Genomic DNA, 25962 nt, shown 5'->3' with positions numbered 1-25962 from the left:
TGGAAATGGAGTTTGTACCTGAAAATGGGTAATCTGTTTCAAATAATTGAACCCAAATTAATGTTTAAATATTTGCAGGGACAGGTTTTTTTCTTCTAAGCTCTGAACTCTGCTATACTAGTGCTTCTCAAACTTATTTAATTTCACCCCACTTCTTTGCGTCTGTAGTAGTTTATGCATCCCCCTTCTGCCACACAAGTACATATACCGATATATGCGGCGGCGGTGCTTCACTAGAATCAGTTTCAGCTTCTTTGGTTTTTTTACTCCTTTTTTTTTTCTGTTGCACAAATGATCCATTGAACAAAAGCAAAACTGCGATTGTGGTCCGTGCTTACAATTAAATGTGCGCACCACATCATAGCGAATGGATTAAAGTACAGATGGCAATGACTTTGTATAATGCTTTGCAAACTTAAGAGAAATCTTTCAGAATGCACGGTGCCATCTGAGGATCTGATGTTTCTGGAGGAATCAAAGTTGCTAGTTATTCACTGTGGTGGGTAAAGTGTGTGCAGTAATTTTTTTTTTTTTTTTTTACCCTCCAAAAGCTTCTCACAAGTCCCCCCCCAATACATGCCATGTCCCCCTGCAGGGTCCTGTTCCCCCGTTTGAGAACCTCTGTGCTCTACTACCCTTATATGTACCATTAAATGCTTGTGAGCCTGCCAAACCTTGCACCCACCCCCACCACCAACCACTGCTACCGCCGCACAACTCCTTCCTTTCTCTCCCACGCTTCATTTGCCAATGTGGCATCTTTAAGGGGCTTACCCTCCCGTTGACTCTTAAGCAGACCAGCTTGATTTGAGGGGCAGCTGGCCCTTTGCAATTTCTACCTGATATCTGAAGAATGATCTTGGGCTTAAAAGTATGCAATTTGAGTTAAGAGATCTGGGTTATATTCCTGGCTGTGCCACACAGTTTATTTTTTAAATGATATTTTCAGGGCCAAATCCTGCTTGCCTTTTGAGGGTGTCATATCTAATTTCAGTAGATCAACTTATGTGGGTAAGGTGAGAAGGATTTGGCGCCCACTCTGATGCCATATGGCATCAGAATTCTTTACCCACTCGAATCATGCTAGTCACAAAACAGATTTCTATGTTACATGATGATGCAAATATCTTGGTAATCAACAATGAAGGGAAAATAAAAACAGAAGCTGCATGGCACTTTAAAGTGAATTTAATGCACTTGCAGGTTGGGGTAAGCACATTTAATAAACATTGTGTTTGGAGGCTAAAGGGACTTATTAAATGGTGGCTGCTTTTTAAAATGCAAAATAGTTCGCCACAAGTCACTCAGTGTTACTAGATGTCTCTGTGTTCTGTTGGGTTATAGAGTCCTTGGTGTAGTTTCTAGAATAACTTTCCATGAATGCAAAAAGAGCAGGAGTACTTGTGGCGCCTTAGAGACTAACACATTTATTTGAGCATAAGCTTTCGTGGGCTACAGCCCACTTCATCGGCTGCATGCAGTGGAAAATACAGTAGGAAGATAGATAGATATAGATATATATAGATACACACACACACACAACATGAAACAATGGGTGTTACCATACACACTCTAACGAGAGTGATCAGTGAAGGTGGGCTATTACCAGCGGGAGAGAAAAAAACTTTTTGTAGTGGTAATCAAAATGGTCCATTTGCAGCAGTTGACAAGAAGGTGTGAGGAACGGGGTGGGAGGGGGGGAATAAACATGGGGAAATAGTTTTACTTTGTGTAATGACCCATCCACTCCCAGTCTTTATTTAAGCCTAATTTAATGGTGTCCATTTTGCAAATTAATTCCAATTCAGCAGTCTCTCGTTGGAGTCTGTTTTTTGAAGTTTTTTTGTTGTAATATTGCGACTTTTAGGTCTGTAATTGAGTGACCAGGGAGATTGAAGTGTTCTCCGACTGGTTTTTGAATGTTATAGTTCTTGATGTCTGATTTGTGTCCATTTATTCTTTTACGTAGAAACTGTCTGGTTTGGCCAATGTACATGGCAGTGGGACATTGCTGGCACATGATGGCATATATCACATTGGTAGATGTGCAGGTGAACAAGCCTCTGATAGTGTGGCTGATGTGATTAGGTCCTATGATGGTGTCCCCTGAACAGATATGTGGACAGAGTTGGCAATGGGCTTTGTTGCAAGGATAGGTTCCTGGGTTAGTGTTTTTGTTGTGTGGTCTGTGGTTGCTGGTGAGTATTTGCTTCAGGTTGGGGGCTATCAGTAAGCAAGGACTGGACTGTCTCCCAAGATCTGTGAGAGTGAGGGATAGTCTTTCAGGATAGGTTGTAGATCCTTGATGATGCACTGGAGAGGTTTTAGTGCTGAAGGTGACGGCTAGTGGTGTTCTGTTACTTTCTTTGTTGGGTCTGTCCTGTAGTAGGTGACTTCTGGGTACTCTTCTGGCACTATCAATCTGTTTCTTTACTTCAGCGGGTGGGTATTGTAGTTGTAAGAATGCTTGATAGAGATCTTTAGGTGTTTGTCTCTGTCTGAGGGGTTGGAGCTAATGCAATTGTATTGTAGAGCTTGACGGTAGACAACGGATCGTGTGGTGTGGTCTGGATGAAAGCTGGAGGCATGTAGGTAAGTATAGCGGTCAGTAGGTTTCCGGTATAGTGTGGTGCTTGTGACCATTGCTTATTAGCACTGTAGAGTCCAGGAAGTGGATCTCTTGTGTGGACTGGTCCAGGCTGAGGTTGATGGTGGGGTGGAAATTGTTGAAATCATGGTGGAATTCCTCAAGGGCTTCTTTTCCATGGGTCCAGATGATGAAGATGTCATCAGTGTAGCGCAAGTAGAGCAGGGGCGTTAGGGGGCGAGAGCTGAGGAAGCGTTGTTCTAAGTCAGCCATAAAAATGTTGGCATACTGTGGGGCCATGCAGGTACCCATAGTAGTGCCACTGATTTGAAGGTATACGTTGTCCCCAAATGTGAAATAGTTATAGTTAAAGTCACAAAGTTCTGCCCCCAGGTTTGCCATGACATTATCGGGGATACTGTTCCTGATGGCTTGTAGTCCATCTTTGTGTGGAATGTTGATGTAGAGGGCTTCTACATCCATAGTGCCTAGGATGGTGTTTTCAGGAAGATCACCAATGGGTTGTAGTTTCCTCAGGAAGTCAGTGATGTCTCGAAGATAGGTGGGAGTGCTGGTAGCGTTGGGCCTGAGGAGAGAGTCCACATAGCCAGACAATCCTGCCGTCAGGGTGCCAATGCCTGAGATGATGGGGCGTCCAGGATTTCCAGTTTACGGATCTTGGGTAGCGCAGAGAATACCCCTGGTCGGGATACTAGGGGTGTGTCTGTGCGGATTTGTTCTTGTGCTTTTTCAGGAAGTTTCTTGAGCAGATGATATAGGGTTTTTTTAAATGAATGCGTACTTCATTTGAGAATGAAAAGGTTGTTGTCTGCTTAATAAGCCTTGTGCATGTGTTTGCTAGCAGTTTTCTTTTCGCTTTCTTTTGAATGGCTGTTGCTCTTTATCCTGGACTAGTTTTCTCATTTCTTTGAAGTGAATTGGTGCTCAAACAGATTTCTCTTTCTCGTGTCGCTATAGTGTATTTTAAGGGAGGAAAATACAGAGAGAGTAGTTAGGAAACCACTCCCTCCACCCCAAAAAACAACAACAACAACAAACTGTTTTAGCTAATGTGGTTTTTACCTTAAATGTGAAAGGGTATACCGTAAAGTGTTTTCAAAAACTATTATCAAGACAGTTAAAATGGGAAACTATTTTAAAAAATCTGTTCTTAAAAATGGTTTTCTCACACACTCTCCTCTTTGTATTGTGTTTATAGGGCTTAATTAAAATAAATCAGTCATGGAATAAGAGGGAAGGTTCTCTCATGGATTGGTAACTGGTTAAAAGATAGGAAACAAAGGGTAGGAATAGTCAGGTTTCAGAATAGAGAGAGGTAAATAGTGGTGTCCCCCAGGGGTCTGTTCTGGGCCCAGTCCTATTCAACATATTCATAAATGATCTGGAAAAAGCAGTAAACAGTGGGGTGGAAAAATTTGCAGAAGATACAACACTGCTCAAGATAGTTAAGTCCCTGGCAGACTGAAAAGAGCTACAAAAGGATCTCTCAAAACTGACTGGGCAACAAAATGGCAGATGAAATTCAATGTTGATAAATCCAAAGTAATGCACGTTGGAAAACGTAATCCCAACTATACATATAAAAGTTAAGGGGTCTAAATTAGCTGTTACTACTCAAAAAAGAGATCTTGGAGTGATTGTGGATAGTTCTCTGACAACATCCACTCAATGTGCAGCGGCAGTCAAAAAAGCAAACATATATAATCATGACTGGTGTGGAGAAAGTAAATAAGGAAGTGTTATTTACTCCTTCTCATAACACAAGAACTAGGGGCCACCAAATGAAATTAAAAGGCAGCAGGTTTAAAACAAACAAAAGAAAGTCTTTTTTTCACACAACACGCAGTTAACCTGTGGAACTCTTATTGCCAGAAGATGTTCTGAAGGCCAAGACTATAACAGGCTTCAAAAAAAAACAACTAGATAAATTCATGGAGGATAGGTCCATCAGTGGCTATTAGCCAGAATGGGCAGGGATGGTGTCCCTAGCCTCTGTTTGCCAGAAGCTGGGAGTGGGCGACAGGGGATGTATCATTTGATTATCTGTTCTGTTCATTCGCTCTAGAGCACCTAGGATTGGCCACTGTTGGAAGACAGGATACTGGGCTAGATGGACATAAGAACATAAGAAAGGCCGTACCGGGTCAGACCAAAGGTCCATCTAGCCCAGTATCTGTCTACCGACAGTGGCCAATGCCAGGTGCCCCTGAGGGAGTGAACCTAACAGGCAATGATCAAGTGATCTCTCTCCTGCCATCCATCTCCATCCTCTGACGAGCAGAGGCTAGGGACACCATTCTTACCCATCCTGGCTAATAGCCATTTATGGACTTAGCCACCATGAATTTATCCAGTCCCCTTTTAAACATTGTTATAGTCCTAGCCTTCACAACCTCCTCAGGTAAGGAGTTCCACAAGTTGACTGTGCGCTGCGTGAAGAAGAACTTCCTTTTATTTGTTTTAAACCTGCTGCCTATTAATTTCATTTGGTGACCCCTAGTTCTTATATTATGGGAATAAGTAAATAACTTTTCCTTATCCACTTTCTCAACATCACTCATGATTTTATATACCTCTATCATGTCCCCCCTTAGTCTTCTCTTTTCCAAACTGAAGAGTCCTAGCCTCTTTAATCTTTCCTCATATGGGACCCTCTCTAAACCCCTAATCATTTTAGTTGCTCTTTTCTGAACCTTTTCTAGTGCTAGAATATCTTTTTTGAGGTGAGGAGTCCACATCTGTACACAGTATTCGAGATGTGGGCGTACCATGGATTTATATAAGGGCAATAATATATTCTCAGTCTTATTCTCTATCCCCTTTTTAATGATTCCTAACATCCTGTTTGCTTTTTTGACCGCCTCTGCACACTGCGTGGACATCTTCAGAGAACTATCCACGATAACTCCAAGATCTTTTTCCTGACTCGTTGTAGCTAAATTAGCCCCCATCATGTTGTATGTATAGTTGGGGTTATTTTTTCCAATGTGCATTACTTTACATTTATTTACATTACTTTACATTTACACAATAGCAGATCTTAAGGTGGCCATCCTGCAGCAAAAAAACTTCAGGACCAGACTTCAAAGAGAAACTGCTGAGCTCCAGTTCATCTGCAAATTTGACACCATCAGCTCAGGATTAAACAAAGACTGTGAATGGCTTGCCAATTACAGAACCAGTTTCTCCTCCCTTGGTTTTCACACCTCAACTGCTAGAACAGGGCCCCATCCTCCCTGATTGATCTAACCTCGTTATCTCTAGCTTGCTTCTTGCTTGCATATATAAACCTGCCCCTGGAAATTTCCACCACTTGCATCTGAAGAAGTGGGTATTCACCCACGAAAGCTCATGCTGCAAAACGTCTGTTAGTCTATAAGGTGTCACAGGATTCTTTGTTGCTTTTACAGATCCAGACTAACACGGCTACCCCTCTGATACTTTACATTTATCCACATTAAATTTCATTTGCCATTTTGTTGCCCAATCACTTAGTTTTGTGAGATCTTTTTGAAGTTCTTCACAATCTGCTTTGGTCTTAACTATCTTGAGTAGTTTAGTATCATCTGCAAACTTTGCCACCTCACTGTTTACCCCTTTCTCCAGATCATTTATGAATAAATTGAATAGGATTGGTCCTAGGACTGACCCTTGGGGAACACCACTAGTTACCCCTCTCCATTCTGAGAATTTACCATTAATTCCTACCCTTTGTTCCCTGTCCATTAACCAGTTCTCAATCCATGAAAGGACCTTTCCTTTTATCCCATGACAGCTTAATTTACGTAAGAGCCTTTGGTGAGGGACCTTGTCAAAGGCTTTCTGGAAATCTAAGTACACTATGTCCACCGGATCCCCCTTGTCCACATGTTTGTTGACCCCTTCAAAGAACTCTAATAGATTAGTAAGACACGATTTCCCTTTACAGAAACCATGTTGACTATTGCTCAAGAGTTTATGTTTTTCTATGTGTCTGACAATTTTATTCTTTACTATTGTTTCAACCTTTGGTCTGACCCAGTACGGCCATTCTTATGTAATTGGCCTGAACTAGACTAATCTGGCTGTTGCTTCTAAATTCAAAATGATCATTGCGCACCTCCCTCTGCTACTTCACCCACCAATAAGTTCTCCTTAAAAGCTTCACAGCCGTAGTGAGAGCGGGAGGAAGGGTGTGGGGGAACATTGTGCAAACAGTTAAAGGAGTCTTCATTAGGATAATTGCGACCTGTGAATTCATTTGGCAGTAGCAGGTGTGGAAGTGGTAGTGCAGATTTGGCCTGGGTGTTTCCTGCCACTGTCCTTTATAGTGGTTTAAAAGCTCTTGAATCCTGTCTGCCTTACAGCACTGCAACTAGTGGAGTTGCAGTGGTGATGAACTATGAGCCTGTTTTCTTATTACAGACTTTGCTCAACTGGAACTTCATTCTACAACTGGAATGTGAAAGTCAGAGTAACATTCAGAGGAAGGTTACAGAGCAGTCCTGAGCCTTCAGTTGAATTTAGGCTTCCATTGTAACAAACAATTGAACAGGTTTCATACACAGAATCCAAAGTTACTGTAATTTCTTAACCAAAAGTCTAAATTTATCAGTAGTATAAAGCACTGTTCATCCGTTGACTTGCTTAAAGTTACACAAAGGATGCACTTAGCCTCTGGTAACTATAGCAGTGAAGGAGAAAAAAAGATGTTTGACAAACAAAAGTGTGAAAGGTGTTTACTGTTCACGTTTTAAAATAATTTTCTACTAGAATTGCTCATATACAAACCATAGGGGTTTTTGAAGTCTGTCTCTTATAAAACGTAGCCTTCACTCTTTCTGTACAAGTTGCAGAAGTGATTCATGAGTAGTTCATGCAGGGAGGAAGTGTAACCCACACCTCTGCTGGATGTGGTGCTCTGTACCATGTAGTGGCGCTGAGACCACTTAGAGATTAATGAGTTTGCTACAGCCCTAGCTAACAGCCATGTGGCTTTTAGCTCATGCAGCAGAGGCTCATGCACTGAATGCACTAAGCTCCAGAGGCCCCAGGTTCAATCTTGCCCGCTGATGACCAGGGGCTGTTGGTGTTACAGAAGCATGGTCTGTTGGTGAAAACAGGATCTTAATTGGGAGATCTGGGTTTTTTTCTGGTCCTGTTATTTATTCCTTGTGACCTGCAGAAAATGAGGGGTAGAGGTTAAGTTCCCCAGTTTGTAAAGTGAGGATACAGCCTGATGTTTCCTGGGGGTATCTAGGGTTCTGAGGCACCTCGGTACCACCTGGCCTTGGAGTGAGGAAGCCTTGTCTGTGCTTGCCATGGGTCAGCTCCCCAATTCCACTGGCAACACAAATGCTCCCCTTTCAGCCTATGCAGGCTTTGCTGTCCCTCTGGAGGTTAGTGACCTCTGAGCGTCCCCCTGGAATGTCTAGTCCCTATACCACTAGACACTCAGAGTATTCATAGATTCACTTCTCCCAAAGGAACAGTACACCCCAGCTTACTAGATGTGGCTCAGTTCATTGCTCTGCTTAACCCTTAGCACTTAAGAGCAGTTGAGACAGTGAAAGTAAATGAAAGTTTATTTAACAAAATGTAGAAATTCAAGTGATAGCAAGCAGAAATACTGGAAACAAATGGTTACATATAAAATAAAGTCATAACATGCGTTTTAGAACCTAGACTTAACTAATTACTGTCTTGTCTTGTAGGGGAAGCTCACTTAAAATCCTTTCAGCATATTACAGCCAGGCTTCCATTCATGAGACAAGCCACACTTTCAGCTTGCTTCTTCCTCTGTGGAAAAGATTCAGGGTGCTTTTGTAATCCCAGTTATACTCCCCAAACCATTCTTTACTTGGAAACAGGATGCCCCCTACTGGCTATTTTTTCCTGCGTGCCTCTTGTCTGTTTCGCAGCTCAGACTGTAGATAGGCCTCCATTGTGAAGCAGATAACAGATACGTGATCAGCCCAGATACATGACGGATAAGCATCTCTTCCATCTTAACTTCACCGGAGCATGTTTATCAGCTTCTGGTGACCTGCCATAACTCACATACTTTAAGAACATAATTATCAATACAGATACATAATTCCTTAAACATTATCCGTACAAAGAACAGGAGTACTTGTGGCACCTTAGAGACTAACAAATTTGTTAGTCTCTAAGGTGCCACAAGTACTCCTGTTCTTTTTGCGGATACAGACTAACACGGCTGCTACTCTGAAACCTGTCATTATCAGTACATACATTTCTCAGTTATTATGATGACCAGTGGGCTCTTGTATCAGAGGGGTAGCCGTGTTAGTCTGGATCTGTAAAAGCAGCAAAGAGTCTTGTGGCACCTCATAGACTAACAGACGTATTGGAGCATGAGCTTTCGTGGATGAATACCCACTTCGTCAGATGCATGTGAATGGGTTCTTGGGTCTTTTGAAGAGACGTCACATGCCACCCTTTGGTAAATTTAATATGCATATATCAGACCCAGGGGATTCCTGCAAAATTCTATGACACCATGTGCCCTCTGCCAAGAAGGTCTTGAGTCACACCTGGCTCTTTAATAATAATAATAATAATTATTATTATTATTAATTTATTTATTATAAAAGACAAGTTATTTGAATGAAGAGTGTTATATAAATGTATTTTACTAGGAAATAATCCAGTCACAGGAAAGACATTAAGCACTATATTCTGATGTCAAAAACAAAAAATACCATTTACTTTCTTAGGAAGAAGGGAGAAAGGCATAAAACAAGTTATTTTAAAGCAGTGTCAGTGGGTGCAGGCTTCTGATGTTGAACAGTGAAAGAAGTAAAAACATGTTGCCTGACTTCGTGACCTGCTAATCTTTCCTTCCATTCTTTCTGATTTGGCAATGAATGAAAAACACTGCCTTGCTTAGGCCTGGGCCATGCATTATTTTGTACCGGTATAACTATTTTGTTTAATGTGAATGTTTTTAATGGAACTAGGTATACTGGTACAACTGCTAGCATGAATGGTTATGTTGGTATAAATGTGCTATATAACAATATAATTTATTCCTCTTCCGTTACATGAATAAGTTATATTGGTGTAAGCATCTCTATACTTGTATAACGATCTACACTAGGAGGGTTCTACTGCTTTAACTATGCCAGTATAGTTAGTAGTGCAACTTTTGTGTGTAGACAAAGCCTTATTTTTCCTCCTTAATGATTTTTCAGTGATGGTTCTTGTGGTCTACTTTTTTGTGGTATTGTTCTGCAATTTAGGCCTATGTGCCAGTGTGGCTTTTGTAGGTGGTTAAATGGTTGCTTTAATTTAAACTAATTGCTTTATATTTTAGTGAGCAGTTATACAATTACATTATAGATCACTCTGGGTTAAATCCTGTATATTAAGGTTTTTTTTTCCCAAGATACCATTACTTCACCAGTATTGGACTCTCTAACCCATCGCTTTGAATTACTTTTTATGCTGATTTCATGTATTGTGCACTAAGGAACTATAGTAGTTGGTGGTGTATTGAGAGATTGTCAGATTCCTCCAGCATTTCCCTTTTGTTCTCATCCCCACAAAAGTCTCGTGCTGTTGCTTTTGGAGCTGATCATTGCTGCTGGTGGGTTGGCTAAAGGACATCACTTCTGAGTAAAGTAATCTTTGCAATTGTCCCAGAGGCAGAGTACACTGTTTGTGCCAAGACCCATGCCTGGGACCTTTTCATTGCCATGTGGAGCCCTGTCTACATATGAGATTTCATACATGTGTTTTTAAAAATGTTAGTCACATCAATATTTATGGAAATTTGGGATAATTCACATTAAAACTGTAAATTTGGATTGGTGCTCTGAGGCAGTGGCTCTGAACCTTTCCAAGCTACTATATCCCTTTCAGGAGTCTGATTTGTCTGGTGTACCCCCAAGTTTCACCTCACTTAAAAATTACTTGCTTACAAAATCAAACATAAAAATACATAAGTGTCACAGCACACTGTTGCTAACAAATTACTTACTTTCTCATTTTTACCATATAATTATAAAATAAATCAACTGGAATATAAATATTGTACTTACATTTCAATCAAGTATAGAGCAGTATAAACAAGTCATTGTCTATATGAACATTTAGTTTGTACTGACTTTGCTAGCGTTTTTTATGTTGCCTGTTGTAAAAATAGGCAAATATCCAGATTAGTTGATGTACCCCCAAGGGTATGCATACCTCTGGTTGAGAACCACTGCTCTGCGGCATAGCAGTACACCAGCATCTAAATGTCTACTGACAAAAGGATAACATTTTAATCCTTTTGTCATAACACAAGCTTTATGGGATACTCCAAGAGCTCAAATGTGACGAGGGACTAAGCAGATTACACCATACTGAGACTAATAATTCAGAAAATGTATCTTCAACCAGATAATACTAAAAGCCCACAAAACTGCTCTTCTACATCTGACTTTGAAAAATGAACTAGCAGAAATTAGTCCTCAGTAGAAACTAAGTAACTTCAAATTATGCTTGGAATGCATTGCAGTTATTAAGGAATTTAAGTAACAGTGATTTCTTTTGTTTTTGCTAGCTAAACAGTTTTAGGATTTGAACTGCATATAAACTTTCACATTTACTCTGGCTTTTTTGCTTTAAAGAGCATATTTAGTTCTAAAAAGGAAAACTTTGCCAAGCTTATGAGAAAAAAAAAATCTCCCAAAATGTTCAATATTAACATGAAGTGATATGTGGGAGGGAGTGTAGTCTAGGGTACTGATAGCCAGGATTCTGTGTAATGCTATTGTGCCTTAGTTTACGTACATGTAAGGAGGAGGAAAGTTTATAAAAATTGAAACCTAGCAACCCCTTTAAAGCACTTTGCAGTCCTCTGAAATGTGCTAGGAAATAAGTGTTAAATGTGGTAGGCTACAGAAACCTAAAGTGAACAGAGTTTCCTTAGTGGACACTTCCTATCTCAGGCATATCTTGCTGCAGTTAGATGCAGCACTAGTTGTATACCTTAAGTACCATGAAGAAACAAGAGGAAAAATCATCTTAATGAAATCCTCTTATATATGCTGGGCATAGCCAAAATATCTTCTTAGTAAGCCAATATATTTTCTTGGGGTAAATGGTTTTGAAAGATTTGGAGAAATCGTTTAACCTGATCTGTTGCTTGCTTTCCATTTAAGCCTGGAAACAGAGTCTGCAGCTGGTGTCTAGACCATGAAGTTTCGACATGAGAATGTATCCTCTCTCTGTTGGGACTTCTAAACATCGTGTACACTTTTTTCTGAACTTCATCTGTTGATTACTCAGAGTAAGAAAGGGCAGAGTGAACTTAATCTTGGTACCAGATGGGCCGGATAAAAAGATCTGCTTGAGATGGAGTACAACCAGCTCATTTATCTCAAGTCAGTGCGAGGGCTTCTCTTATACAGGCTGTGGCTGCATCCTTGTCCAGCACAGCTCAAGCTATCTGCATGCTTTGTGATGGGGCATCGCTAGTGATGTTCAGTAGGCTCCTGGATACCTTACCTGCTTTTTGTAAGTGGGAAGCCTCTGTAGTATATAGTGATGGTGAAATATAAACGTAAACCCCACAAATCCATTGTCATACCCCTCAGTGAAGTACCTGCAAAAAACAGTTCAGTAAAGTTTTGCCACTAATGTTCTAAAGGTGTAGGATCCATTTCTTAATGTCAATAGAAGAAAAACTGACTTGAACCAAGCTGCACTAATCCTTTAGCATTTGGATTTCTGTAGGGGTGACCCTAAGCTTCTCCCCAGTACTGCCCAAGGAAACATCTTTGGCCAGTATCCAAGCTTGAAATTCACCTTTTCAAGCTGAAATGCTTCTTAGGTCCACAGAAGATCCTTTCCCTTCACCTTTGGACCCACAGTCCCTCAATCTGGGCTTTATTTAGTCATTCCCTCCCTTATAGTTCTAGATTAGCTCTGCTTGCTGTCCTTTCCTGGAAGGTGGCATTCCCAGTTTCCTTTTCACTGGCTTTGAGAATTAATGATCTGGATGATGGGATGAATTGCACCCTCAGCAAGTTCACATATGACACTAAACTGGGGGGAGAGGTGGATATGTTGGAGGGTAGGGATAGGGCCCAGATTGACCTAGACAAATTGGAGGATTGGGACAAAAGAAATCTGATGAGGTTCAACAAGGACAAGTGCAGAGTCCTGCACTTAGGACAGAAGAATCCCATGCACTGCTACAGGCTGGGGACCGACTGTCTAAGCAGCAGTTCTGCAGAGAACGACGTGGGGATTACAGTGGAGGAGAAGCTGGATATGAATCAGCAGTGTGCCCTTGTTGCCAAGAAGGCTAACGGCATATTGGGCTGCACTGTTAGGAGTATTGCCAGCAGATCGTGGGCAGTGATTATTCTCCTCTATTTGGCACTCATGAGGCCACATCTGGAGTATTGCATCCAGTTTTGAGCCTCCAACTACAGAAAGGATGTGGACAAACTGGAGAGAGTCCAGCGGAGGGCAATGAAAATATTTAGGGGTTTGGGGGCACATGACTTATGAGAGGCTGAAGGAACTGGGCTTATTTAGTCTTGAGAAGAGTGAGGGGGGATTTGATAGCAGCCTTCAGCTACCTGAAGGGGGGTTCCAAAGAAGATGGAGCTCGGCTGTTCTCAGTGGAGGCAGATGACAGAACAAGGAGCAATGGTCTCAAGTTGCAGTGGGAGAGGTCTAGATTGGATATTAGGAAAAACTATTTCACTAGGAGGGTGGTGAAGCACTGGAATGGGTTACCTAGGGAGGTGGTGGAATCTCCATCCTTAGAGGTTTTTAAGGCCCAGCTTGACAAAGCCCAGGCTGGGATGATTTAGCTGGGGTTGGTCCTGCTTTGAGTAGGGAGTTGGACTAGATGACCTCCTGAGGTCCCTTCCAACCCTAATCTTCTATGATTCGTGGCCTTTGCTATGCCTTTTTTCCTAAGCTTCTATCAAGATAAGGTGGACCTATGTACCTGACTTAGTCTTCTGCTTAAAGTGGTTATCCACAGGTCCAAAGACTTACAGGAAGACCAAGCTGCTGTTTGGGAATGCAAAGCAAAGGTCAGCAACATCTAGGTTCATGCTGAAGACTGAGACAGCCTTGCCCAATGAAAATCAACTCATTCCACAAAAGCTTTTTTTTTTTTTTTTTTTTTTTATTAAAAAGGGAAATTTACTCAAGATGGCCTTCATAAACAGCCACCATGTGTTCCCTGTATAACTTCTCAAGCCATTGCAGACTCAATGGCACAGGCTTAGCTTGATATAGATTTGGCTTCGTGGCACTTATGCAAGTAGTTATAGAATCCCTTTTCTTGCCCTGGAGCACCACACAACTTATTTTCTGTCTTCCTAGATATAGCTATTTATAAGGTATTCTGTTGACAGAGACTACTGAGAGCATCCACATGACTGAAAAGGGGTCTTACTTTCTACAAGAAAGAGAGGCTAATTTTAACCAGGTCCTGACATACTTCTCTTGAGGTAGTGGAGGTGGATTAGGTGTTGGAAAGATTGATAATAGGAATTGCTTGTAATTTGTGTGGGCTTTTTCTCCATTTTATGTTTGTCATGTGATTTGCTCTTCTCCTCCCACCCCCCTATCTTGACTCACTAATTGTTACTGTAGCTTAACTTTGGAACAACTTTTACAAATTTGCCTGAATGACTAAATGCTCTGATTCCATACATTCAAGCACTTTGATACTTTGGTGTCACTAAGTATCAGCAACAGATTGGAAACGGATCCACTTGTAGTCTGAATGTTGCATTCAGCACTTGTTTAGGAAGTGGCCTAAAGAAAAAAGAAAAGGAATGTGATTTTAAGATGGAGCAAAAATAACTTTTAAAATGTCACTGCTGGTGTCAGGTTAAGTAGGTGTAAACATTAAACATGATTTAATTTTCTGAGATTCGTGATTTTAATGAATGGGAATAAGAAATGCAGGAATCTAATCTCATAGGCATATACTCTGACCCCCAATGTTGAAAACTAGGGTCTCTTTTGATTTGATACTTAGTGTGCTAAATATCTGTGTAACCTGCCTTCTCTCATTTCTAGTGAGAATAGGTGCATGTGGGTCAAGAATCATGTATGGTGCAAGGGTTTTAGGTTCAAAATAAATGATTACGCAGGGCTGCATATCTTTTGTCATTCTCAAACACCATACAGATTCCCCTACCTACAGTATATAAAACTAGTAATAAACAAAACTGGTTTAACAGTATATTTAACATAAATGGGTATGGAGTTGCTAGGATTTAGTTAAAGATATAAGGAATTTGTGTAGCATATTCACCGAGCTGTAGCATTCTCACTCTAAAGTCACTCCTATGCAGAGCAGTTACTAATACCTAAAAGTAAATGTGAAAAAAACCCTCTGCTTATCAATTTGAGACGACCTGGACTATCTAAGGTACATTTCACTGTTTTATGTATAAGCACAATAGCACCTGATCACCACTCCGTTGCGCAAAGGTTTTGAATCCCAATGCATTGAAGTCGATAATCTGTGAATTCAGGTTTTTTTGCTCACCATATGGTCCTCATGACAGTGCGCGCCAACCTCATTTTATGCAATGATTCAGCCCATCTAATGCAGGAAGACAAAAAACTCTTTTGATCTTTATTCACTGCAGAGCTAGCCTGTGTGCCTGGAGCGTCCCCATAGCAAAGTCCAAGCCATGTTACTGTATCCTTGCAGTTTCTGCACTTGGCTGTGAGAGTCTAGGGGCATAGCCAATGGTTGTTTGTGCTGAGACGCTGTTGGTTTTTTCTCCAGTCGATTATGTTAGTTGCAGGAGAACTTGTTGGTCCTCCAGGAGAAAGGGCATTGGAGGATTATCAGCACCAGAGTGATTTTTTTTGTTTGTTTTTGTTTTGCCTGTCTCTTCACTGCAAAATATCTGGTTCTAGCCATAGCTGAAGTGGAGCTTATGCTCTAACCTATCCCCCCAAGCTGAGTAAGCTAGCCCAGGCTTAAAGCGCTCCAAACCTGGATCGGATGTTTTCTATGTGCATGGTGGGGGTGGGAGACGGGGATTGGTTGGGGGAGGTTGTGCTAAAACCTGCGTAAGAGCCCGAGTTAACATTGTAATGTAGGCCTATCCTTGCTTATGCTTCAACAACATTGCAACTGATACTATCTGCAAATTTAGCTGTGAAACTTGTTTGACTGCTCTTATGTCTCTTCCTGCTCTGCTGCATGTGTACTCTGCCACTGCAGCATTGGGTATCTTAAAGCTACGCACCACAAACAAATATTTAATTTAAAACAGAGATATAGAGATAAGGGTTTATAGCTGTATAGATTTCTCTGTGGTAGAGTGTGGTGTGACACAGTATAATACAAGAATGCAAAGCAAGTTTGTAAATGAATAGGCTTCTTAAAATAGTTAATTATGTGTCTTATGAGTGGAGCAACATGGCAGGAGCAAAGAAAAGGTCCAGTCATGAAGACAATCTTGAAGGGAGGATAGGGAATTCAGTGAGTGTACAAAAAAAAGTTGGAGTGCTCAGCTGCAGGAAAGTATGGCAACGTGCACAGAGGGGTATAGAAAACTAAAAATGTGTTGGGTTTTTTGGGGTTTTTTTTAAGGGAAATAATTCCATGAGTTCTGGTAACTGCATAAACAGCTCAAACTATGCTCTAAGCAGTGACTTCCCTTTCAAGAGTCTGATTTGACTTGTGTACTCCCAAGTTTTACCTCACTTAAAAACTACTTGCTTATAAAATCAGACATAGAAATACAAGTGTCCCAGCACACTATTACTGAAAAATTGCTGATTTTCTCATTTTACCATATAATTATAAAATACATCAATGGGAATATAAATATTGTACTTATATTTCAGCGTATAGTATATAGAGCAGAATAGACAAGTCATTGACTTCATGAAATTTTAGTTTGTACTGACTTTGCTAGTGCTTTTTATGTAACTAGGCAAATATCTAGGGGAGTTGTACATGTACCCTTGGTTGAGAACCACTGCTCTAGAGGTCTGAAGTCCACAGAGCCAGGGCTAAAATTATGGCTCCAAACTTTGGTTTCTTTTTTATACCAATCTCCTAGAACTGGAAGGGACCTTGAAAGGCCATTGAGTCCAGCCCCCTGCCTTCTCTAGCAGGACCAAGTACTGATTTTGCCCCAGATCCCTAAGTGGCCCCGTCTAGGATTGAGCTCACAACCCTGGATTTAGCAGGCCAGTGCTCAGACCACTGAGCTATCCCTCCCACTTTTGTATACTGTGAATGCAGTATACTATGTTCCTATGAGCCGTTCTCAGTAGGTAGTGAATTATGCTTTATGTTCTTTGATTTAGGTCTTCTCTTTATGTACAGTCAGATTAACAGTAACTGAGGCTACAAACATTACAGGATATAATGTGCATATGCATATCTCTAAAGAGAACAAGGTGATTATTTAGTATCAAGCCTTTAGTCCATATTAAGCTTGATGTTTTATGCAGCCTAGTGTAATCCCGGTTCTGAAAACTACAGATGTGGTGTATGACTTCTGAGATTATATCATTATTGCTACTTTAATCCAAACACTGAATAATATGTGCTCCAGCAAGGCCTGAAAGTTTAAGTACGATGTGATAACATAATCCTGCTTTGAAATTCAAGACAGGATAAAACAAACATAAATGCTTCTGGGTTTACGGTAGAGTCATTTCTTCTCATAAATTCAAACTCAGTGTTCAGATTTGCAAAGAAGGTGAGAATTTTTGGGTGGCACCCTTTAGAAACCCATTATGCCTTTAGTGTAAATAAGAGTTCCTGCAAAAGCCTATGAGGAACCTCCAGTAAAATAGCATACACATTTTAGAGGCCAGAGAGCAGAACTGTAAATGTGCTTTGTTTACTTTTGAACATTCAAAAATCTGATATGAGGATCCTAGAGGATCACTCCCCATAACTTTATACCCTCTCTCTGGTCTTGAATCAGTTTGTCCTATGTCAGGCTCCCCTATCTCTGACCAACTGAAGAGTGATATAGGATAAGTGCCACTATCTACCTGTGGGTCTGATCATGCTTCCTGTGATGAACTCTGTATCCAAGTTTTGATTTTTGTTTGGCAGACAAACTGTTACTGCTCTCTTGCGTTATCTTGTTTTTGGTGCATATTCTGCTGTAGCAAGAGTGAGTAACTCTCTTGACTTGAACATGCGCCAACCTGCCAGAAGGGTCACACTCTGACTCTGCTCCTGACCCAAGGCTGCTGTCATTACTGTTTGGTCGGAACAAATGCTAATATTTGATCTGAACCAGAGCCAGATAGAAAAGTTTTTCTCCGTGATGGACTGATAAGCAAACCTTCATTCTTTGAGGCAGACCCAGTGACACAAAAATAACCATGAATCTAGATTAGCTTCCCGGCCCAAATTGACCAGTAAGAAATATATCTTATTCTCATCTCATTACCCTTCTCTTCCCTGCCAAAAGAAATAAATGTGATGTGTCAGAACAGCTTTCTGATTTCATTTGTAAGGTTCTGGAGAGGAGGAGGCTGGTTGTTTCCAAAGTCATGTATTTTCTATACTTCTCAAGTCTTCTGTATGGTGGGTTGTGGGTGGGGGGAGAGTCCTTAAATTGATGCCAGTCTACATATTTACATTTTTTAATCTGATGTTCTTATTTACTGTATTGAATAATATGGTACGATGTTTTCTGAATTGACCAACCTTCTTGAAAACATTTATACCATCGTTTCTCCCCTGGAGAAAAGTGCCAAGAAGAGTCACACTGGATCTTGCTGTTGTGTATAAAGCCCTTAACCTAGGTCTGAGACACTCGGGAGAGTGCTCCTTTTCTCTACTCACCCTTTCAAGGCAACCTAGATTGGCTAGGTTGTTGATGGATTCTTGAGACTGAGATCAGAACTGGGTATGGGTAAAAGCTACCTTTGGTTCATGGACAGAGGCTGTGTCTATACTTAAACCTGTACAGCACTTCAGTGTAGACGCTCACTACAGTGATGGGAGGGGTTCTCCTGTCACTGTAGAAGCAGCAAAGAATCCTGTGGCACCTTATAGACTAACAGACGTTTTGCAGCATGAGCTTTCGTGGGTGAATACCCACTTCTTCGGATGCAAGCAGTGGAAATTTCCAGGGGCTGCCCCTGGAAATTTCCACTGCTTGCATCCGAAGAAGTGGGTATTCACCCACGAAAGCTCATGCTGCAAAACATCTGTTAGTCTATAAGGTGCCACAGGATTCTTTGCTGCTTCTACAGAACCAGACTAACACGGCTACCCCTCTGATACCTGTCACTGTAGTTAATCCACCTCCCTGAGAGGCAGTAGCTAGGTTGACAGAAGATTTCCTAGTGCTGTCTACATTGCGGATTATGTCAAAATAGCTATGTCTTTCGGGTGTGGATTTTTCACACACTTGAGAGACATAGCTATGCCAATATATGTTTTCAGTGTAGACCAGTCCAGAGTCTGTGCAATTCCTTCTTAGTCTGTCTGCTAGACTTCATTTGCAACTATTTTCACGGCTTACTAAAAGGCACTTCTGTTTGGGTATTTATAATTAAGGCCCTACCAATTTCATGACTGTGAAAAACATGTCACAGACCGTGAAATAAGTCCTTTCCTGTGAAATCTGATCTCCCCATGATTCTGGGGACTCCTAGCTGCTAGTCCAGGCTGGGCTGAGGAGGGACAGGACTTGTTCTTCTCCTGCACGGTCTCTCTTGGTGGGGAGATCAGACATACCTCCAGAGGCAGCACAGAAGTGAGGGTGGTAGACCCTCACTTCTGTGCTGCAGCAGCCCTGGAACTGGGCTTGGGGCTCCCGCGCCCCCCACCCCACCCCACCGCTCCTGCTGTGGCTCAGGGCGCCTGGTCACGGGGCTTCTGACCCCTGCGGCTCCCGGAGTCCCCATGTGCTAATCCACCACTGGCTAGGGCTAGCAGCTAGGAGTCCCTGGCTGGGGTGCTCACAGCTACACGGGCAGATCGGCTTCACATCCATCTCTGCAAGCCTCCTCCTGCTGCAGGAACCTTCGGGGCTGCTGCGCAGCTGTGAAGGCATCTCAGAACTGAGGATGCAATCCCAGGAACCCCCTATAACAGCTTTGTGACTTCCCCTCCCTGCCACCATGATCACCTTTTGGGTCGGACCCCCATGGTTACAACATCGTGATAGTTCAGATCCAAACAGCTGAAATAGTGAAATTGACAAAATTTAAAACCCTCTGAATGTGAAATTGACCAAAAATGGACCTTGAATTTGGTAGGGCCCTACTTGTGACCATATTGTCCCCATCCCTATTTGTACTATCATAGTGCCTACTAGCCCTAGTTATTGACAAGCACCCTATTGTGCTAGATATGTCCTGAGAGACTTCTGCCCCGTTTTGTTGGTATGGTTGGCTCCTTTAAGAATTAAGCTTCGTTTAATTTGAATTTTTTTTTTTGAAGTTAGGTTACTGTGGAAAATATCCCAGATGCTGCTTTTCGAAAGGGTGCTTCATAAGCTTTAGTTCCTATATTTGAAAGTGATTTTGAACTTGAAGCTGAAAGGGGAGTTATGGGGAAAGTTGAAGTTTCTAGTTAATATGTAATCTTCAATTTCATATTTAATTGGTTGTATTATAATTAACTGTATTTTTGTCTGTTTTTTTTCTTACATGTGCCCCTTCTCATTTGTCCCCTCATGATGATTCCTCTGGGAACTGCAGGAGCCAGCCAAAGGTAAGTTTTTGATTTCATTTTAAACCAGTGTTGTGAAAAGCTGTGGTATATTACTTGTTCAGCCTTTAAATATCCAAATATTTACTATCTTTTTAAAAAGTGCAGTTGATCAGCTGTAGTTTCTCAAAAGAAAAACAAAAAAACTCCAAACCACACATTCCTCAAAGAATCTCCTTGCTGCAGAAGACCATTGTATATGTCTAGCCAAAAAATGAGTCTCAGAAACAAGTGAGAGCATAGTTGCGTATTAGGCATTGAGGACTGTGAATGAATGGGCTGCTTGTTTTAAAGCATTTTCTGGTCTCTGCATTAGAGCAAACTCATTGCTGCTGACTTGTGTTCCCTTCATTTTTTGCATTCTATATGCAGATGCCTCTTATCTCCTTTTCCCACCTTTAAAAATGTAGTTTATTGGCATGTTTATATAATCATGACTTATTGTTTTAAACAACTTGTAAATGGGATTGATAGAATAAACCATATAAAAATTACAGTAAAGTAAATTAGCTTGAATTTGATTAAGCACAAAAATAGAAAGCAAATAAAGGTGTATACATCAGCTAACCATCACTAACAAAATAAGGATAAATTTTTTGGTTTGTTTTGACTATAGTTTTTTATAAGATGTCCTGTTGGTTTGTTTTACTACAGGTGTTTGCTTATGATCACTGTTTCTGGTCTTTGGATGAATCTGTAAAAGAAAAATATGCAGGTAATATTTACTGTAGTTTTGTGATTGCACTCTATTTACATGACAGCTATGAAAAGGAAAGTATCTAACTTCTGTTCCCGGAAAGATAATGCAGCAAATAATTAAGAAATCAGTTTGCAAACACCTAGAAGATAATGAGGTGATAAGGAACAGTCAGCATGGATTTGTCAAGAACAAATCATGTCAAACCAATCTGATAGCTTTCTTTGACAGGGTAACAAGCTTTGTGGATGGGGGGAAAGCGGTAGATGTGGTATATCTTGACTTTAGTGAGGCTTTTGATACTGTCTTGCATGACCTTCTCATAAACAAACTAGGGAAATACAACCTAGATGGAGCTACTGTAAGGTGGGTGCATAACTGGTTGGAAAATTGTTCCAAGAGAGTAGTTATCATTGGTTCACAGTCATGCTGGAGGGGCATAATGAGTGGGGTCCCTCAGGGATCGGTTCTGGGTCCAGTTCTATTCAATATCTTCATCAGTGATTTAAATAATGACAGAGAGAGTACACTTATAAAATTTGCGGATGATACCAAACTGGGAGGGGTTGCAAGTGCTTTGGAGGATAGGATTAAAATTCAAAATGATCTGGACAAACTGGAGAAATGATCTGAAGTAAGTAGGATGAAATTCAATAAGGACAAATGCAAAGTACTCCACTTAGGAAGGAGCAATCAGTTGCACACATACAAAATCGGAAATGACTGCCTAGAAAGGAGTACTGTGGAAAGGGGTCTGGGGCTCATAGTGGATCATAAGCTACATATGAGTCAACAATGTAACGTTGTTGCAAAAAAAGCAAACCTCATTCTGGGATTTATTAGCAGGAGTATTGTAAGCAAGATACGAGACGTAATTCTTCTGCTGTACTCTGCGCTGATTAGGCCTCAACTGGAGTGTTGTGTCTAGTTCTCAGTGCCACATTTCAAGAAAGAAGTGGACAAATTGGAGAAAGTCCAGAGAAGTGCAACAAAAATGATTAAAGATCTAGAAAACATGACCTATGAGGGAAGATTGAAAAAATTGGGTTTGTTTAGTCTGGAGAAGAGACGACTAAGAGGGGACAGGGTAACAGTTTTCAAGTACATAAAAGGTTGTTACAAGGAGGAGGGAGAAAAATTGTTGTTCTTAACCTCTGAGGATTGGACAAGAAGCAATGGACTTAAACTTCAGCAAGGGCGGTTTAGGTTGGACATTAGGAAAAACTTCCTAATTGTCAGGGTGGTTAAGCACTGGAATAAATTGACTAGAAAGGTTGTGGAATCTCCATCACTGGGGATTTTTAAGAGCAGGTTGGACAAACATCTGTCAGGGATGGTCTAGATAATACTTAATCCTGCCTTGAGTGCAAGGGACTGGACTAGATGATCTCTCAAGGTCCCTTCCACTTCTGTGATGCTATGAAAATTACAATCCTGTATTTGGTAAAGGGAAAAGACCATATGGCATGGGGGGAGGGATAGCTCAGTGGTTTGAGCATTGGCCTGCTAAACCCAGGGTTGTGAGTTCAATCCTTGAGGGGGCCACTTAGGGATCTGGGGCAAAAATTGGTCCTGCTAGTGAAGGCAGGGGGCTGGACTTGATGACCTTTCAAGGTCCCTTCCAGTTCTAGGAGATTGGTATATCTCCAATTATTATTATTATTATTATTATATTTAAAACCTTTTCTCTATGTGATTGCCCATTGTCAAGAGAGAAGGCAAAGTCTTAAAACTGCTACCTTAATCCTTCCTTCTTTCTAGTCAAACATAATATTTAGAGTAGTGGCAGCCAATAAACATGCATTACAATCTATATACAAAAAAAACCAGGAGTACTTGTGGCACCTTAAAGACTAACAAATTTATTGTAGCATGAGCTTTCGTGAGCTAAAGCTCACTTCACGAAAGCTCATGCTACAATAAATTTGTTAGTCTTTAAGGTGCCACAAGTACTCCTGTTTTTTTTGCGGATACAGACTAACACGGCTGCTACTCTGAAATCTATATACAGTATAGGTAATTGATGAATGTAACTAATTTGCCGTTTTGATTCATACAGATATCTCCATTAAAATACTTAATCCAGATATATGAATTAAAAGATTTCTATTCCTATTTCTGTCCATAATTTGAGGATCAATGCCAAAGTTCACCTTTGTGGTAAAGCTTGCCCCCACTCAGGCCAGTTCAGCAACACACGAGTAATTTCACTGTAGTACCTTTCAGAATTGGGACCTAATTCTTTAGTGGTTTAGGTTGCAGTGGTTTAAAAGGTCCAATCCTGCTCCCACTGAAGTCAGTGTGAGTTTTATTGATCTGAATGGGAGCAAGACCAGTCTTGTACACCCAAACATAGGCCCTGATCCTACAGTTCAGTGCTGTATGTGAAGAAAAGCCCTTAGATGCTTTTGAAAATTTTACCCATAGTCTGTAGTCAGGCAAAATTCCTATTAAGTTCAAATGGAATCTTCTGTGTGTGATTGAAGAGCAGGCCTTAAATTTATAGCAGTACAGTATAACTAAATTCATGGACTACTTTGGTCATTGAGTGAAAGAAATTTTTCAGGAAAGGGGAAACTTTTTGAGGGAAGAGTTCTGAATATTTGATGTATGATTTAAAGTATCTTGCCATCTGCCTGTGTGTTGCATAATTATCAGAATGACACATTCGTTGACAGGATAACATGACTTGTGGATGGGGGGAAGCAGTAGATGTGATACATCTCGAATTTAGTAAGGTTTTTGATAACTGTCTCACACGACCTTCTCGTAAACAAACTAGGGCAGCGTAGCATAGGTGGACAACTGATTGCAAAATTGTACTCAAGAGAAGTTCCTCAGTGGGTTCATAGTAGAGCTGGAAGAGCATATCGAGTGGGGGGCATCTCAGGGATCTGTCCTGGTTCCAGTTCTATTCAATATCTTCCAAAATGATTTGGATAATGGCATCGAGAGTACCCTTACAAAGTTTGCACATGATACCAAGCTGGGAGGGATTGCAAATATTTTGGAGAACAGGATTAGGCTTCAAAACGGATCTTGACAAATTGGAGAAATGGTCTGAAATAAATAGGATGAAATTCAATAAGGACAAATGCAAAGTACTGCACTTATGAAGGACGAATCAGTTGCACAAATACAAAATGGGAAATGACTGCCTAGGAAGGAGGACTGCAGAAAAGGATATGGGGGCTATATATGAATCATCAGCATAATACTGTTATAAAAAACGTATCATTTTGGAATGTATTATCAGTAGTGTTGAAAGCAAGACGCAGGAATTCTTTCCACTCTACTCAGCACTGACCAGGCTTCAACTAGAGCAGGGGTAGGCAACCTATGGCACGGGTGCCAAAGGCGGCACGTGAGCTGATTTTTAGTGGCACTCACACTGCCCGGGTCCTGGCCACCGGTCCGGGGGACGCTGCATTTTAATTTAATTTTAAATGAAGCTTCTTAAACATTTTAAAAGCCTTATTTACTTTACATACAACAATAGTTTAGTTATATATTATAGACTTATAGAAAGAGACCTTCTGAAAACGTTAAAAATGTATTACTGGCACGCGGAACCTTAAATTAGAGTGAATAAATGAAGACTCGGCACAGCACTTCTGAAAGGTTGCTGACCCCTGAACTAGAGCATCGTGTCCCATTCCGGGCACCACATTTTGGGAAAGATGTGGAGAAAGTCAAGAGGAGAGCAACAAAAATGATTTAAGGTGTAGAAAACATGACCTATGAGGAAAAATTGAAAAAATTGGGCTTGTTTAGTCTGGAGAAGAGACGACTGAGGGGGTACATAACAGTCTTCAAGTAGGTAAAAGGCTGTTATAAACAGGAAGGTGATAAGTTGTTCTCTTTAACCACTGATGGCAGGACAAGAAGTAATGAGCTTAAATTGCAGCAAGGGAGATTTAGGTTAGCCATTAGGAAAAACTTCCTAACTGTAAGAGTAATTAAGCATTGGATTAAACTACCTGGGGAGATTGTGGAATCTCCATCATTGGAGGCAAGTATCAGAGGGGTAGCTGTGTTAGTCTGGATCTGTAAAAGCAGCAAAGAGCCCTGTGGCACCTTATAGACTAACAGACGTTTTGGAGCATGAGCTTTCGTGGGTGAATACCCACTTTGTCGGATGCATCTGACGAAGTGGGTATTCACCCACAAAAGCTCATGCTCCAAAACGTCTGTTAGTCTATAAGGTGCCACAGGACTCTTTGCTGCTTTTACATCATTGGAGGGTTTATTAACAGGTTAGACAAACACCTCTCGGAGTGGTCTGAGTAATACTTTGCCCTGCCTCAGTGCAGAGGACTGAATTAATTGACTCTATCGAGGTCCCTTCCAGTCGTACATTTCTATGATTCTGTGATTCGCTGTATTACTGCTTTAAACAAAATCAAATTGACAAACGTTCCCCCACTCTAGTTGGAAAAGAGGCAAGCAAAAATTTTAAGGGTGGCTAGGTGTTACAGTAGAAAAACTATCCTATATTTTGCTGATCCGCATGCCTTATACTGTAATTCTCTCCAACATAATTACACTCTCTTCTCTGCAAAGATTTAATAACAGTGTAATGGCAAAGTCTATTACTATATTTTCACTTATTTTACAGAATACTGTAAAGTACACTTCCTAGTAGACCATAAAGTATTACCTTAAATTTAAAATTAAACTGCAGTTGTCAAAATAAATGAATAAGGTACATTTTGTGGGTCTTTCTTTGTTTTGCTGATGCACAAAATTCTGTGATTGTCAATAGATGGTAGTTGAGGTTCTAGTGGGCCTGTGGATTGCTAATATTGTGTTAATAGAAAACACAGATACAGAACCAGTTTCTAGCTTAATTTGTAGCACTATAAATCAGGAGTAACACCACAGACTTCAGTGTAGTTGTTCTAGATTTATATCCATTGTCCCTCTCTCAAACACCCTACTATCTAATTGAGATACACTATGAAAGAT

The 25962-nt window shown here is 40.8% G+C and overlaps 1 protein-coding gene across 1 annotated transcript in view; it reads left to right on the top strand.

Annotated features, from left to right (window-relative positions):
* Window positions 1-25962, top strand: part of KIF13B (kinesin family member 13B) — a 211673-nt gene that overhangs the window by 63187 nt on the left and 122524 nt on the right. The window contains exons 3-4 of the mRNA XM_045010266.1: window positions 20288-20300; window positions 20952-21012. Coding sequence (XP_044866201.1) covers window positions 20288-20300; window positions 20952-21012 — 74 coding nt within the window. The remainder of the gene's footprint in view (window positions 1-20287; window positions 20301-20951; window positions 21013-25962) is intronic.

The sequence above is a fragment of the Mauremys mutica genome, chromosome 3 (assembly GCF_020497125.1).
Source record: "Mauremys mutica isolate MM-2020 ecotype Southern chromosome 3, ASM2049712v1, whole genome shotgun sequence".
Lineage (NCBI taxonomy): Eukaryota > Metazoa > Chordata > Testudines > Geoemydidae > Mauremys > Mauremys mutica.
Note: the sequence above shows the minus strand (reverse complement) of the source record. Positions and strands in the feature narration are given on the sequence as shown.